This window comes from Nansenia antarctica (assembly GCF_963989245.1).
Source record: "Nansenia antarctica genome assembly, chromosome: 16".
In the NCBI taxonomy this organism is placed as follows: Eukaryota; Metazoa; Chordata; class Actinopteri; order Argentiniformes; family Microstomatidae; genus Nansenia; species Nansenia antarctica.
In genome coordinates, this window is record NC_137686.1 from 8,023,566 (window position 1) to 8,039,008 (window position 15,443).

The 15,443-nt window shown below is 48.6% G+C and overlaps 1 protein-coding gene across 1 annotated transcript in view; it reads right to left on the reverse strand.

Annotated features, from left to right (window-relative positions):
• LOC308171906 (hexokinase-1-like) overlaps positions 1-15,443 on the reverse strand; it is a gene marked incomplete at both ends in the record, with an annotated part of 21,688 nt that extends 6,245 nt beyond the window's left edge. The window contains 11 exons of the mRNA XM_080546820.1: positions 1-90; positions 622-814; positions 1,829-2,062; positions 2,553-2,708; positions 3,357-3,540; positions 4,034-4,133; positions 4,546-4,641; positions 5,386-5,505; positions 6,514-6,662; positions 11,646-11,808; positions 15,381-15,443. The exon at positions 1-90 is cut by the window's left edge and continues 22 nt beyond it. Coding sequence (XP_080402946.1) covers positions 1-90; positions 622-814; positions 1,829-2,062; positions 2,553-2,708; positions 3,357-3,540; positions 4,034-4,133; positions 4,546-4,641; positions 5,386-5,505; positions 6,514-6,662; positions 11,646-11,808; positions 15,381-15,443 — 1,548 coding nt within the window. The remainder of the gene's footprint in view (positions 91-621; positions 815-1,828; positions 2,063-2,552; positions 2,709-3,356; positions 3,541-4,033; positions 4,134-4,545; positions 4,642-5,385; positions 5,506-6,513; positions 6,663-11,645; positions 11,809-15,380) is intronic.

Sequence of the window (15,443 nt, forward strand, 5' to 3'; positions counted from 1 at the left end):
TACGAAGGTGGGCAGCATCTTGACGGTGGCGTCTTGGTGGGTGGCTTTCCCCAGACCGTTCTCTATCTCCGTCCTCATCCTCTTCTTCACCTGAAAACATCACAAGGAAACCAGGATTATTATCATTGTCATTATTCATCATCATCATCAACTTCATCATCATCCTCATCACCACCCCCATCCTCATCATCCTCCTCCTCCACCATCATCATCATCATCATCATCAACATCTTAAGAAGATTCAACCGTTGTCATTTGCACAGAGTACAACATGTGTTTATGCTCTAGGCCAGGGGTCAGAGCCATAGAAGGACCCTGGAGAAATTTGGGGTTCAGTGCCACTTAGGGTTAGGGCCAAAAAGTGAGCCACATACACAGTAGATGGCAGTGACACAACAACGTCCTCTTGCCATTTTCAGGACTATGAGGCCGACATCACTGCCGATTCGAACCGCGGCGAGCTGCCGACCTTGCGATCACTAGACGCCTGCTCTACCGGCTGAGCCACACGTTCATCACCAGCATCATCATCATCCTCCTCCTCTACCATCATCATCGACATCTTCATCACCCTCATCATCCTCCACCACCATCATCATCATCATCATCGCCCCTCCTCACCTCCAGCAGCTGTGCCTTGCTCAGACGGAACTCCGCCATCGTCTGGGCGATCTGCCTGGTCTGGTCCGCCAGGCGGGCGGCCACGGCCGTTACCATGGCAGCACCCTTGGCGCTGCCGCTCTCCGACAGCAGGAAGCGCACGTCCGAGTCGGGCACCAGGCGCCGCACCGTCTTGTGGAGACGACGGGCGTATCTGGAGTGGGGGGGGGGAGGAGGGGAGGGGGGGAGGGTGAGGGAGGGAGGGAGGGGGGAAGGAGGAGGCAGACAGAGAGAGAAAGAGAGGAGAGAGAGGGGGCGATTAGAGTTCATTCAGATTTATAAGTCTCGGCCAGCGGCCCAGAACCTGCAGGGTTTACAGAAGATAAGAGATTGGTGTTTATACACACATGATATATAACCACTCACTTACTTAGACAAATGTGTCTGTTGTAAGTCGCTTTGGATAAAGGCGTCTGCTAAATGCCAGAAATGGACATGGACATGGCTCTGAATGCACTCATCTGGGAAATGTCCGTCTTGACTATTGCATCATCTCTTGTGGTGTATTGTGGTGTTAGCTGCTACTATGCGATCCCCATGCATTACAATGAGCCCGTCCTCCGATTTCTACCTCCCCCAGCCCCCCCTGGTCTTCTACCCCCCCCAGCCTCCCCTTGTGTCCTACCTCCTCCAGCCTCCCCTGGTGTTCTACCTCCCCCAGCCTCCCCTGGTGTTCTACCCCCCCCCAGCCTCCCCTGGTGTTCTACCCCCCCCAGACTCCCCATGTGTTCTACCCCCCCCAGCCTCCCCTGGTGTTCTACCTCCCCCAGCCTCCACTGGTGTTCTACCTCCCCCAGCCTCCCCCGGTGTTCTACCTCCACCAGCCTCCCCTGGTGTTCTACCTTCCCCAGCCTCCCCTGGTGTTCTACCTCCCCCAGCTTCCCCTGGTGTTCTACCTCTCCCAGCCTCCCCTGATGTTTTACCTCCCCCCCAGCCTCCCCTGGTGTTCTACCTCCCCCAGCCTCCCCTGGTGTTCTACCTCCCCCAGCCTCCCCTGGTGTTCTACCTCCCACAGCCTCCCCTAGTGTTCTACCTCCCCCAGCCTCCCCTGGTGTTCTACCTCCCCCAGCCTCCCCTGGTGTTCTACCTCCCCCAGCCTCCCCTGGTTGTTCTACCATCCAGAGAGGCACCGTCTAACCCCCTGTTGTGTTTGGGGGTGCTAACTCACTGGGGGTGCATCTTGTACAGCGAGCCGTCAATCCCCACGGTGGTACGCAGGCGGTGGCCCCCCTTGTTGTCCTTGAGGCGTGTAAGGATACCCCCCAGCGTGGCCGCGATGAGGTTGGCCGAGCGGAAGGATACGATGGCGCAGACGTGTTGCACGGCAACGCAGTCCTCCTTGGACGGCTCCACGCCCAGCCGGGTCAGGATGTCCTTGCATTTGGCCAGACCCTCCTTGCTCCTGGGATGGAGGGGGGGGGGGGGGGGGGGTCAGAGGTCAATGGAATGGAACACTGTTGAAAACACTATGGTTACCGCTATTATTATGACGGTTCTAGAATCTGAATCACTTTCAATTCGCTCTCTGGAGTGAGGAGAGTTGGATATGAATTGACTCCTAACCCTGCAGATTGGAACGAAATGGAAACAGAATAGGGTAGGATATAATAATAGAATAGAATATAATAAGCTGTTCTTGGAAATACTATAGCCTCAAAGTGCTTTATATTGTGTTGACATCAAAGTCTTGACAGAGAGACGTTAGGCGTGGGAGTTTTGATTTAGTGGCGGGGGTAGTGGTGGCCTAGTGAATCGTGAGTTGGACTGTCCCACTTGGGGAACACCACCACTAGTAAGGCACATAGCTCTCAGTTACTCCAGGGAGACTGGAAGAAAAAAGAAAGTGTCTACTAAGTGACTAAAAAAATGGAAATGATTTATGGCCTGCTTACTTCTCTATGGCCGACACGTGCTTCGTCTCAATCTTCCCCTTGGTGAGCAGCTCCGGGGTGATCCTGCCCTCGAACAGCAGCCCCTCCTTGGCCATCTTCACCAGGATGAGACGCACCAGCTCCCCCATGTACATCCCACTGGCCATCTTCTCAAACCTGAGACACACACACACACACACACACACACACACACAGTAATGTCACCTGATGTTTGTGGCAGCCCAGTGTTATGGTTATGTGTGTGTCCTGACCTCGTAGGTGACCCGTGACGTGAAGGACAAAGCTTGTGTGTTTTTCAAATAGCTGGAGCATAGGAATGTCTGCAATGTTTATTTGTGTGGGTGTGTGTGGGTGTGTGTGTGTGTGTGCGTGCGTGTGGGTGTGTGTGTGTGTGTGTGTGTGTGTGTGTGTGTGTGTGGGTGTGTGTGTGCGTGTGGGTGTATATGTAGTATGTGTGTGTGTGTGGGTGTGTGTGTGCATACGTAGTATGTGTGTGTCTGTGTGTGTGTGTGTGGGGGGGGGGGTGTTTGTGTGTGTATGTAATGTGTGTGTGTATGTAGTATGTGTGTATGTAGTATGTGTGTGTGTGCACGTACATAGTACGTTTGTGTGTGTGTGTGTGCGTGTGTGTGTGCTTGCATGTGTAGTACGTGTGTGTGTGTGTGTGTGTGCATACGTAGTTTGTGTGTGTGTGTGTATGTAGTGTGTGTGTATGTAGTGTGTGTGTGTGTGTGTATGTAGTTTGTGTGTATGTAGTGTGTGTGTGTGTATGTAGTGTGTGTGTGTGTGTGCCTGCTGTCTCACAGCTGTTTCCCGGGGTTCAGGGAGCCTCGGTCGATCTCGCGGTCGAACTCGCTCCGGAGGTCCTCCAGCGTGCCGTTGTCCCCGAAGGCGCCCCACTCCGTGTTCACACACATGCGGCCCTCGTCCCCCTCCACCAGGTCCAGGTGCCGCAGCTCCTCCATGTAGCACGCGTTGGTGCCCGTGCCTGGGAGAGGACAAACACACACACACACACACACACACACACACACACACATACAGCAGACATACACACACACGCACGCATAAGGGACACATATGCACACAGACACACACGCACGCACACACACACACACACACACAAGGGACACACACACACACACACACACACACACACACACAAGGGACACGCGTGCACACACACACACACACACACACACAAGGGACACACACACACACACAAGGGACACAAGTGCACACACACACACAACAGACACACACACAAGGGACAGACGCAAGGGACACACACATTCACACACACACACACACACAGGACATACTGTGTAGTAACATGCAACTTTTGACACCTATAAGAACACTGTTCTTATAGACTCTAGAATTCTGAATGTCATGAAATCAGAATGTCATGAAATCAATATTCAATTAATATTCCCTTTGAGCAAAGGAACATAAATCACGTTGATGTTGGGTGTCCTCACCTATGATGATGCCAACCTCACAGCGCCGGTCGTCGAATCCACAGGTCATCATTGTCCCTGTTGTGTCATTGACCACAGCCATGATGTCTGCCTCATATTCCTGAAAATGGCAAGAGGACGTTGTTGTGTCACCGCCATCTACTATGTATGTGGCTCACTTTTTGGCCCTAACCCTAACCCTAACTCCTTATGGTAATGAGGGGGTTAATACCAACTGATCTTTGAATCACCAACTGCCAAAGAGTTCCGAAACACTCACCACCTAGAGTGCCACTTGTTTTATGTGGTATCTACCTAGCAACAACACTCTGATTGGCTAGAATATGAAGCATTATACTTTATTATTTATTACTAGCATTTTTGGTGAATAAAATCACTAAAGGCACGAAATGGGTTTAAGGAAAGCCTGTTTGTCTGTCATTGTTGTTGTATTTCCTGTGGCAACGACGAGGTACGTTATTGAAATGTTGAATATAACTGCAGCTGGGGTTAGGAAGATAAACTAAACTCACCCCTCGCTTCTTTATGGCCTTGTTCAGGAGCTTGACCACGTCCATCCCCTCCACGCCGCTGACTTTGAACTTCTTAGTCCAGCTCACTAGGACGGCCTGGAGGGACAGCCAAGAACATTCTTTTTATTTATTTTTTTAAAAATACCTTTTTTTCTTTTTTTAGTAGGGTAGTCCCACTCTGATATTTTTCATTCAGTGTATATACTCTATACTATGTGTATGTATATACTGTATGTACATTGACTCACATAATATATCTATATATATTACATTGGATAGGGACAGTGAAGAGAGACAGGAAAGTAAGGAGGAGAGGGCATGTCAGCGGGGTACGGGCCATGGATTCGAACCCATGCCGACATGGGCATACATGTGCACTGTAGGCCGTGGTGCCAGACCACTGGACCACCCCAGACACCCACAGCCAAGAACATTCTGGAACAAATCTTTTACGGTCGTCTAGGGTTACGGTAACTGTGCTGTCTGGCGTTTCAGTGGCTCTTGTCTGCTTTTGTCTCTTCTCCTGGCTTCAGCCGGACCTCACATGGCCGTGTCTGCTCAGACTGAGCCGTGCAAACAGAAGGCCTATAGGAGGGGAGGCTGGCAGAGGTAGACATCGGAGGACGGGCTCATGGGCAGGGGAGGATGGCAGAGAGAGCCCAGTGAAGGCACTCATAGTCGTGGTGGAGGTGTAGGACTTGGGCCCTGGTGCTCATGGTAATGCACGGAATGGAATTCCTCGTTCCGTTCCGTGTGTTACAATGAGCCTGTCCTCCGATGTCTACCTCCAGCAGCCTCCTCTGGTTAAACACACACACACACACACACACACAGCCCTACCTCGTCCAGCTTGGTCTGGGCGCAGGGGAAGGAGAAGGTGAACCCCACGGGGAGTTTCTTGTCCTTGATCTTCTGCTTCTCCATGAAGTCTCCCAGACACTCTGCCACGTGGTCGAAGAGCTAGGCACACAAACACAACTCTTACATCAGGCAGTAGGAGAGATGGACGTGGTTATCCTGTAGCAATCCTGCTGGGTCATCAAACCGATTTCATTGTAACATTTCTTATGGGTTTTTATATCAATCGGACAAGTATTCATCATCAATTATTCATCGTCAGTTGGCATTCGAAATGCTAAATCTCTTCCAGAAGTATCCCGTCCCCCTATTTGCACTTCTGGTTAGATGCTAAACTGCATTTCGTTGTCTGGTACTGGTACTCTGCAATGACAATAAAGTTCAATCTAATCTAATCAAATCTAAAAGAAGCCGTTTGGTGGAACGATGATGATGGTGGCCAGCAGTTCTCAAAGTCGACCCCTTACGGCCTCTGTTCTGTGACAGCCAATCACAATCAATCACTATTGATCCCCGTTTCGTGACAAATGTTGTGGGTGTCGTGTTCCCCGGGCCAGCTGTCCTCTGGACATCAGGTGTTGTGGAGATTGTTTTCATATGTTTTCATTACTTTCAGCCAAATCTTTCACACGATGATCTCTGGATATCATGTTTCTGTCGTTACGGCGGCAGCTGTCTGCTCAGAGGTCAACCGAGGTCAGCAGTGATGTCACAGGGCACGTGACATCACGCCTGTGTGATAACTAAGTGGAACAGATCAATAGGACAGTATTCGTTACTGATTGCTTTTATACGGGAGGGGGGGGAAGGCAATGTTCACCTGTTACATTCCTACTGAATGGAATAAGGATGGTTGAGGGTGTATTGGGGTGTATTGGAGAGTTTGGGGTATATTGGGTTGTATTGGGGTATATTGGAGTCTTTGGGGTGTATTGGAGTGTTTGGGGTGTATTGGATTGTTCGGGGTGAATTGGCATGTATTGGGGTGTATTGGGGTATATTGGGGTATATTGGGGTGTATTGGAGTGTTTGGGGTATATTGGGGTGTATTGGAGTGTTTGGGGTATATTGGGATGTATTGGAGTGTTTGGGCTATATTGGGGTGTTCACCTGTGTCCCGTTCCCGTGTATGATGTCATCGGGGGTGTCGTAGACCTGGCTCTCCATCTGGACCGGTTGCTTCTTGTCGTGGGTCACCTTCACGCGCAGGATACGGAAGTTGGACCCCCCCAGATCCAGGGCGATGAAGTCTCCCTTCTCTGTCAGGGGGGGGGGGGGGGGGGGACAGAAGCAATATCAGAACCGTATTACTCGCCTTATTGCCTTATCGCCTTATTGCCTTATTGCCTTTGTGCTGCAATGTCAGGAACTGAAGCCTAAGAATTATACTCTCTTACACTTGTGATAACAATACAACTTGAAACTTGAAAGAACATGATGGGTTTCAAGTTCAAATGTTTTCCGTGCAACCATAGTCAGTTTGGCAGAATGCAAAGCTATTAAACTAACTGCCGTTTTAAAACTGTCTACCAGAGACAACAATAATGAGCTGTTCTCAAATGTCTTCCTCTCACAGTTGGTTCTAGTTCTACTCTTCCCAAACGCCAGAAATCAGTGATCTGTGAAATCTCCCAGTTGTGTTGGGTTTCAACACACACACACACACACACACACACACACACACACACACACACCACACACCACACACCACACACCACACACCACACACACACACACACACACACACACACACACACACACACCACACACCACACACCACACACACACACACACACACACACACACACACCCACACCCACACCCACACACACATATCACCTGATGTAATGTCACCTGATGTGCCAATGCGTCCTCACACACACACACACACACACACACACACACACACACACACACACACACACACACACACACACACACACACACTTTCTCCTCAGAACTCTCCTCAGAGCAATGAAATTGACTTTTCTGTGGGTTGGAACACACAGAAGCCAGCTGCATTACAACATGACCTAGTTTCACGGGTCTTTCAAGCAGCAAGTATATCTCTCTCTCAGGATCTCTTTGTAGGTGAAGTGAAGTGACTGCCAGTCAGGTGCTGCAGCGGGACGTTGAATTGCAGGATCACGTATCATGCCAGCAGGGGAGGCTGGTGGAGGTCGGGCTCGTTGTAATACATTCAACGGAATGAGAAATGGTATCAAGCAAGTGTCTGATACCATTCCTCATTCCATTCCATGCAATAGAATGAGCCTGTGCTCTGACCTCCACCAGCCCCTCCTGCACTCCAGGAATGGAGCCAGAAGGGTAATAGATCAGATCTTCTATTCATTAGATAAAGGCCTGCTTATCTAAACGTGTGATGGTCTAGTAACACTAATTACCTGTCAACACTGAAGTCAGTTTTCAGTGACCTAACACGCAGTTTGCATGTGGACGTAAGGTCAAAACAAAGAATAGAAAAAGCGATGTTTTAAAAAAAGGCCTGTGTACTTGTGGACAGGTCCTTGCCATAGTTCAGACTTCACCAGCCAAAATTACAGAAGCTTCACTGCAAGGTACAAACCACTAGTTATCCTCGAAAAGGATGGTTAGAGTTCGCTAAAACCTACCTAAAATGCCTGCAGAGGTCTGGGAAAGGATAGTGTGGACAGATAAATATTGTCATTGTGCCAGGGTGATTGCAAGAGGAACGTTTGGAGAAAAAAGGGTCTGCCCAAGATTTACAGCATACCACCTCATCTGTGAAGCATGGTGGAGAGGGTGTTCGGTTTGGGCATGTAGCTGCCCCTGGAACTGGCTCGCTTGTCTTTCTTGACGATTGTAACTGCTGACGGCAGCAGAATAAATTCTGAGTGTACAGAAACATCTTGTCCGCTTGAGTACAAGCTAATTCCTCCAAATTCGTTCGATCGCTCTTCGTCATACAGTAAGACAATGGCCCAAAACATACTGCCATAGCAACTACAGAGTTTGTCAGGGTCAACAAGTGGAAAGGTCATGACTGGCCAAGTCAATCTCCAGATTTAAATCCAATTGAACCTGAATAGAGGCACACAGAATAGAGTTTATATAGAAACCTGCCAGAGAGTGTGATCTAGTTACTCTACGTCTATGCTAGGCTGACATTACCACAGTGTGACGTCCCCTGACCTGTGAGGAATGAGTCACTGGCGTGCTGGCATATAGAGGTGTTGTTGATAGCCTGCAGGGTGGGAGTGGGTCTGCTGGTTTTTGCTGATATTAAAGGAGTGAGTCTCCTGGTTTTAGATTCTATTAAAGGAGAGAGTCTGCTGGTTTTAGATTATATTAAAGGAGTGAGTCTGCTGGTTTTATCTGTTATTAAAGGTATCTACGTAGGATTCTCAAGTGAACTGTGGTCTGTTCTGTAAGAGCATTGTTGCAGAGACTCCATTTTGAGTTCACATCACCTCATAGGGCCTGTAGCTAGCTAACAAGGCTTCCTTCTGTTTTGACATGACCAAGTGTCTCTCCAATAGAATGAAAAATATGAGTGGGACTGCCCCACTCGTAAAAAAATCACATAAAAAAAAGAGAAAAGATTCTGGCTGTGGTCATGAGCTGACCTCTGACCTTTCCCTGTATCCCCCCTGAGCCCCCCTGTGTTCCACAGCTGAAACCTGAGGCTATTTATGACACGAGAGACGACTAGAGCAGAGCAGCTCTCCAGCTCTTCAGCCTGGTATTACAGCCTCCCCCTCTCCCTTAACCCCTCTCTCTCTCTCTCTCTCTCTCTCTCTCTCTCTCTCTCTCTCTCTCTCTCTCTCTCTCTCTCTGTCCTCCCCCCTTCTCTCTCTCTCTCTCTCTGTCCTCCCCCCTTCTCTCTCTCTCTGTCCTCCCCCCTTCTCTCTCTCTCTCTGTCCTCCCCCCTTCTCCCTCTCCCTCTATCTACCCATATCCTCTCCCTCTCTCTCTCTCTCTCTCTCTCTCTCTCTCTCTCACTCTCTGTCCTCCCCCCTTCTCTCTCTCTGTCCTCCCCCCTTCTCTCTCTCTCTCGGTCCTCCCCCCTTCTCTCTCTCTGTCCTCCCCCCTTCTCTCTCTCTCTCTCTCTCTGTCCTCCCCCCTTCTCCCTCTCCCTCTATCTACCCTTACCCTCTCCCTCCCTCTCCTTCTGCCTCTCTCTCTCCCCCACCATGTCTGCGAGCCATTTTGCGACCTTGGCATTTCTGACTACAATCTACGCACGATATTTCTGTACACGACTGTGGCTGTTTACAAACAGGCTGGGGCCCCACAGGGGTGCGATGCTGAGACCAGGTGTTTTGTCTGAGAGTCTCGGGACTCTGGGTTCTAATGTTATCACTGGAGAAGTTCAACCTAACATTCTGACATTTGCGGTAGCGGTGGCCTAGTGGATAGTGAGTTGGACTCGTGATCAGAAGGTCGTGAGTTCAAGTCCAATCTGGGAACACCATCACTAGTGTGCCCTAGAGTAAGCCCCTTAGCCCTAAGTTACTCCAGGGAGACTGTCCCTGTAATCTCTAATTGTGGTGATCAGGTGATGAGTCTAAAACATGAAACGTTGCCATATCCCACACATAGCTTTTTCAGGCTTCGAAGGTTTGAATAGTATGTTTTATATCTTCTGGGTCGCGCGTCTCTTGACATTTAGCACTGCATTGTTGATGTAACCCAACGCTCCTGTTATTTATTCATGATAAGAGCAGACGTTCTGATTGACAAGGGATTTAAACGACCCAGGAAGCAAACCGTTTGTTCTATTTCCATGTGGTAGACACTGTGAACATGAAACTTATGGCGGCTGAAGAGATAAACCCTTACAATTTCTCTAACCAACTGTGTACCCTTGGCTTGCATTATTTTGGCATTTGCTCACTGTCTATATCTGGCTCCAGACACTTAACTGTGATATTGTGCTGGAACTCCTAGGAAGCTGATTGCCAGACTGCACCACTGTAAGGACACTCTTATAAAGAGGAGACAAGCAACATCAGCAAAATGATCTGCCAAAAGAACAGGGAGATTTCACTTGCCAAGATTTTCTTAAAACAAGTAAAATATATCTTAAAACGAGAGCAGCCAGACAAAAAACAAGCATGTATTGCCTCGATTTAAGATAGTTCATCTTAGATTTACTTTTTGCAGTGTATATTGTGCTAAAACCTAGCATTACAACAAGCATTATGATATTATGACGTTATCGTAACTACTATGAAGCTTGCTGCCAGCCAACACCAAACTACGGTCACCATGGATACTGTGTTGGAACAGAGGAACTGTCGGCGTTTGGCTTCTGGATCCCAACAATGGGCGGTAGCTACGGCGACCATACAGTACAACCTGCCAAACTGAAATACAGGGGCCACATGGGGACACAATACCCCTCCCCCCGCCCTCCCCCTGCCCCCCACGTCACAGAATAGCCCTGGCCGGTTAAAGCGGATCAGCACATTTTTGTAGGACGGTGGATAGCCAGGATGGTTGCTTCAAAGTGCTTACAGTATAAACACAATGATCGTTGTAGGAGAATCACAATGGTGTAGATGACAGTGCTCTAAGAGATAGAGAGATAGAGAGAGGAGCTGTTCTGTCATGGAAGCGCGTTTAAAGCCCAAGTGAGGTCTTTGCCTTCTTGTCTGTATCAGTGTGCATTGCACTGTATTAAGACGTATGTTCATCGTAATTGAAGTTAATTGAAGTTAAGTATGAAAAGCGACGGTTTCACCATTTTGGGTCGTTTTCAGTGGGTTGTAGCAGTACTGGCCTATGAACAGTCAGACCTCTCCCCCAAATGAGCTGATTTGGCTAGTGGATAGTGCAGTCATCTGGGCTGTAGACCAGGGGAGGCTGGTGGAGGTAGAAATCAGAGGACGGGCTCATTGTAATGCATGGAATGGAATGAGGAATGGTATCAAACATCACGTGTGTTCGATACCATTCCTGATTCCATTACATGCATCACAATGAGTCCGTTCTCCGATTTCTACCTCCACCTTCCTCCCCTGGGGCAGACCACTTGTGTTAGTTTGAGCCTAGCTACGCGGCTAACGCTACAACCAATTACTAATGTCATAATGAAAGTTTACATCCCAAATGAGATCGTTGCTCAATGACAATGTATCCTGTATCTTCTTGTAAAGCGAATTGCATTGTGGCTAGTACTTTATGAATAATAATGATAATAATAATGATAATAATAATAAAGTTTGATTCGATTTGGTTTAGACAGGTGAGGTTACCTGAGCCGTCGGGTATGGAGCGTACGAAGGTGGGCAGCATCCTCACGGCGGCGGTGGCGTTGGTGTCGCGTCCTAACCCGTTCTCCAGCTCCCGGCGGAACCGACCCATGACGTCCGCCAGCGTCTCGTCAGAGAACCGCATGGAGTACAGGTACTTATCAATCTGGAACACATCATCATCATCATCATCATCATCATCATCATCACCATCACCATCATCATGACCATTACCACCATCATCATCATCATCATCATCACAATCACCATCACCATGACCATCATCATCATCATCATCACCACCATCATCACAATCACCATCACCATGACCATCATCATCATCATCATCATCACCATCATCATCATCATCACCATCATTATCACCACCACCATCATCATCATCATCATCACCACCACCATCATCATCATCATCATCACCACCACCATCATCATCATCATCTCAGGTACTTATCAAACTGAGGAGCACAGGAGAGACTAGGTTATGGTATGTTATCATTATGTTAGTTATCATAAGCTATTGTTAGGGAGTACAGCTGCTTATCAACCTGGAGAATGAGATACAGAGAGTGAGAATAGATCGATAGATATCTTATGGTTTTGTTATGTTATGACACTATGTCATAATAATACAGCTATGACCACGACATGACATAACATGACATTAAGACCATCACAGAGTTGACATGATGTCTGTATGTTATAACAGATATGATGTGTTAGAACAGTTTCACTACAGTAGTAGTTTCAGGCCCCAGGTATAGTCCGTCCTCAGACATTAGTCAGTCCCCAGGTATAGTCAGTCCTCAGACATTAGTCAGTCCCCAGGTATAGTCAGTCCTCAGACATTAGTCAGTCCCCAGGTATAGTCAGTCCCCAGGTATAGTCAGTCCTCAGACATTAGTCAGTCCCCAGGTATAGTCAGTCCCAGACATTAGTCAGTCCCCAGGTGTAGTCAGTCCCAGACATTAGTCAGTCCCCAGGTATAGTCAGGTCCTAGGCATTAGTCAGGCCCCAGGCCTCAGGCCTCTAGATGAACAGCTGTGGAGGGAGGTAGTATAACTCTGCGTCTCCGTGGCAGAGCCCTGCAGCCCTGCAGACAGAGTATTATTGTCCTGCTATAAATAGATTAACTTTATGAGATGTTGAATTTAGCGGAGGTGCGTGCTGTTACAATAGGGAAGCAGTCATTGTGCTATTGTTATGTTCATGTATAGAAATATATATCACAATATAACTAATATACGTATAGGTTTATAATATAATAATATGATAATACTATAGAGCTAATAGTGTGTAGATATATATGTTATAACTATGGCTATCGTCACATCGAGAGGAGATAGAAATCGCGTTTAATACCGCTACGCATTGCATCCCATGCATTACAATGAGCCCGTCCTCCGATTTCTACCCCCACCGGCCTCTACTGGTGAGGTGCTGTGTAGTTGTATTATAGCACATAAAGCAGATATCAGGTATGTGATTACAGTGTTTAAAACCGGCAGGTAAGCAGGAACCAGCTTCCAGTATCTCAACTGTACTGTATATCTGAGCCCAGGGCGGAAACCACCACAATCTAATAATAATAATATTATAATCATGTTTTATTTACCATGCAATCAACTTGTCAATCAATTGTTGGAATTTGGTATGTTTTGCGCTAGGCACAGGGTCAGCCATAGTCGGCGCCCCTGGAGTAATTAGGGGTTACGTGCCTTGCTCAAGGGCACATGCAGCTCCCTCCTGAGGTGGGGGATCAAACCAGCGACCTTCAGATTGCTAGCCGGCCTCTCTAACCTCTAGGTTGTTTTCAGTTGTTACAGTTCTCTGTTTTGTCGTGTAACCTGTAGAAAAGCAGGGTCAGGGAGGGAGCAGCGAGGGAGGGAGCAGCGAGGGAGGGAGCAGGGAGGGAGGGAGGGAGCAGGGAGGTCACAGCTGACTCTCCAGGTCACCTCAGGCCTGACACCTCAGCCCCACGGCTGTTCTGGCTTCACCCATTTAAATCTCAGCTGTTGTTCAAGGTTAAAAAATGCAATAAATAAAGCTGTGACTTATGTGTTTGCCATATAATATAATCATATCCTGCGTTATGGTAAAAATTCTCATTTTTATCATCGGTATCATTTAAAGTATGATGACATACATAATGTTATGCTGAATCAGGTCTCATCGTTATGTAAACCAGGTTTTTTACCAGGGGTTTAATTAGTTTAGTTTATTCCTAATTTTTACAGATTAAAAAAAAAAAAGTTGATAAATCAAGTCAAATCCGCAGGTTTTGGTCAGATGTTAATCTTACTGTAATTTTAATTAACGCTCATTTTTTTTTAAGAATCCTTATTAGATTGTTCCGCCCCTGGGGGGAATTATGACATCATCACTGTTGGACTGAAGGCACATGCGTGTGTCGTGCTGCGCTAGCATGTCATACGTGACATCACACATAAATCCTCTCAGGTCAGCTGACACGGACGCCCTGGCCTCTCTGACAGCCCTGAGTCACACCCGCCAGGACAGGGAGGTCTCTCAGGTTAGTCTGGCTAGCGGGGGGGAGGCTGGGGGAGGTAGAAATCGGAGGACTGAGGAACGGTATCGAACACACACGTGTGTGTTTGAACCAGACTAATTGCTGTCATTCACACGTCAAATCTAAAGTCTTACGAAAACAAAACAGGAAAGGGTTTTACGTGGTGACGACAACGAAGCCAACTAGTTTGTTTCTCTGTGGAACCTTTTTCTACCAGGGTGATATCTCAGGATAGAACAGCAGGTTATTGCTAGCAGTTGTAATCTGAGGCGGCATCTCAGTCTGTCACTAACGAGTCACTAACGAGCGCGTGTGTTCCCTGGTTCCCTCGGCGCCTCGGAAGGGAACGAGGAAATTGATTAGTGTGGCTCGACTGGCATCAGGGGAGGGGGAGGAGGGGGAGGGGGAGGAGGGGGAGAGCAAGGTGGGGTTGGGCAGAGAGAGAGAGATAGAGACAGAGAGTGTTTTCGAGAGAGAGAGAGAGAGAGAGGGGGAGGGAGGGAGACAGAAAGAGAGAGAGGGTGCCGTCTCACGACTCCCATCCGCCCCTCACAGACACCTGTCTGCTTCTGGCGCCCCCGGCAACAGACGCCACGGCAACAGACGCCACGGCAACAGACGCCCCGGAAACGCTCCTTAACGGGCGCTCCGTCCCCATCACCTACTACCTACCCACCTAGCACCGCTAGCTACCGCACATCCTTATCTCTCAAGGACACACACTCACAACCTCTGTCTCACACACACACACACACACACACACACACACATTCACATCTCAACACCAAAGCCCAGACCCAGTCCAATCCTCTCTCCCTGAAATGAAATTCGGGAAAAAATCTGTCACCTCCTCGCTTTTTTCAAACCTCCATCATCCCCATCCCATCTCTCCATCCCCTCGTCTGGGCAGAAACGCCCCACAGGCACATATCCATAACCGGGAAGGGAGAGGGGGGGGTGGAGAGAGACCTCGACAGAGGCATCAACTGGTGGTGGTGTACTCCACAACCCCTCCCTCCCTCCCTCTCTCCCCGGTGTTATACAACTGTTACGTTACTGAAGAGGACACTGCTGCTGCTGTGTGTATGTGTCTGTGTGTGTGTGTGTGTGTGTGTGTTTGTGTGTGTGTGTGTCGGTGGGTCGCAGGTACCGACCGCCCCTCTCCCCCTGGCTGTCCGCCCGTCACTCACCTTCTTAACTTGGTCATCCTTCAGCTCGGTGAAGTAGTACGCAAGTAGCTGTGCTGCTATCAT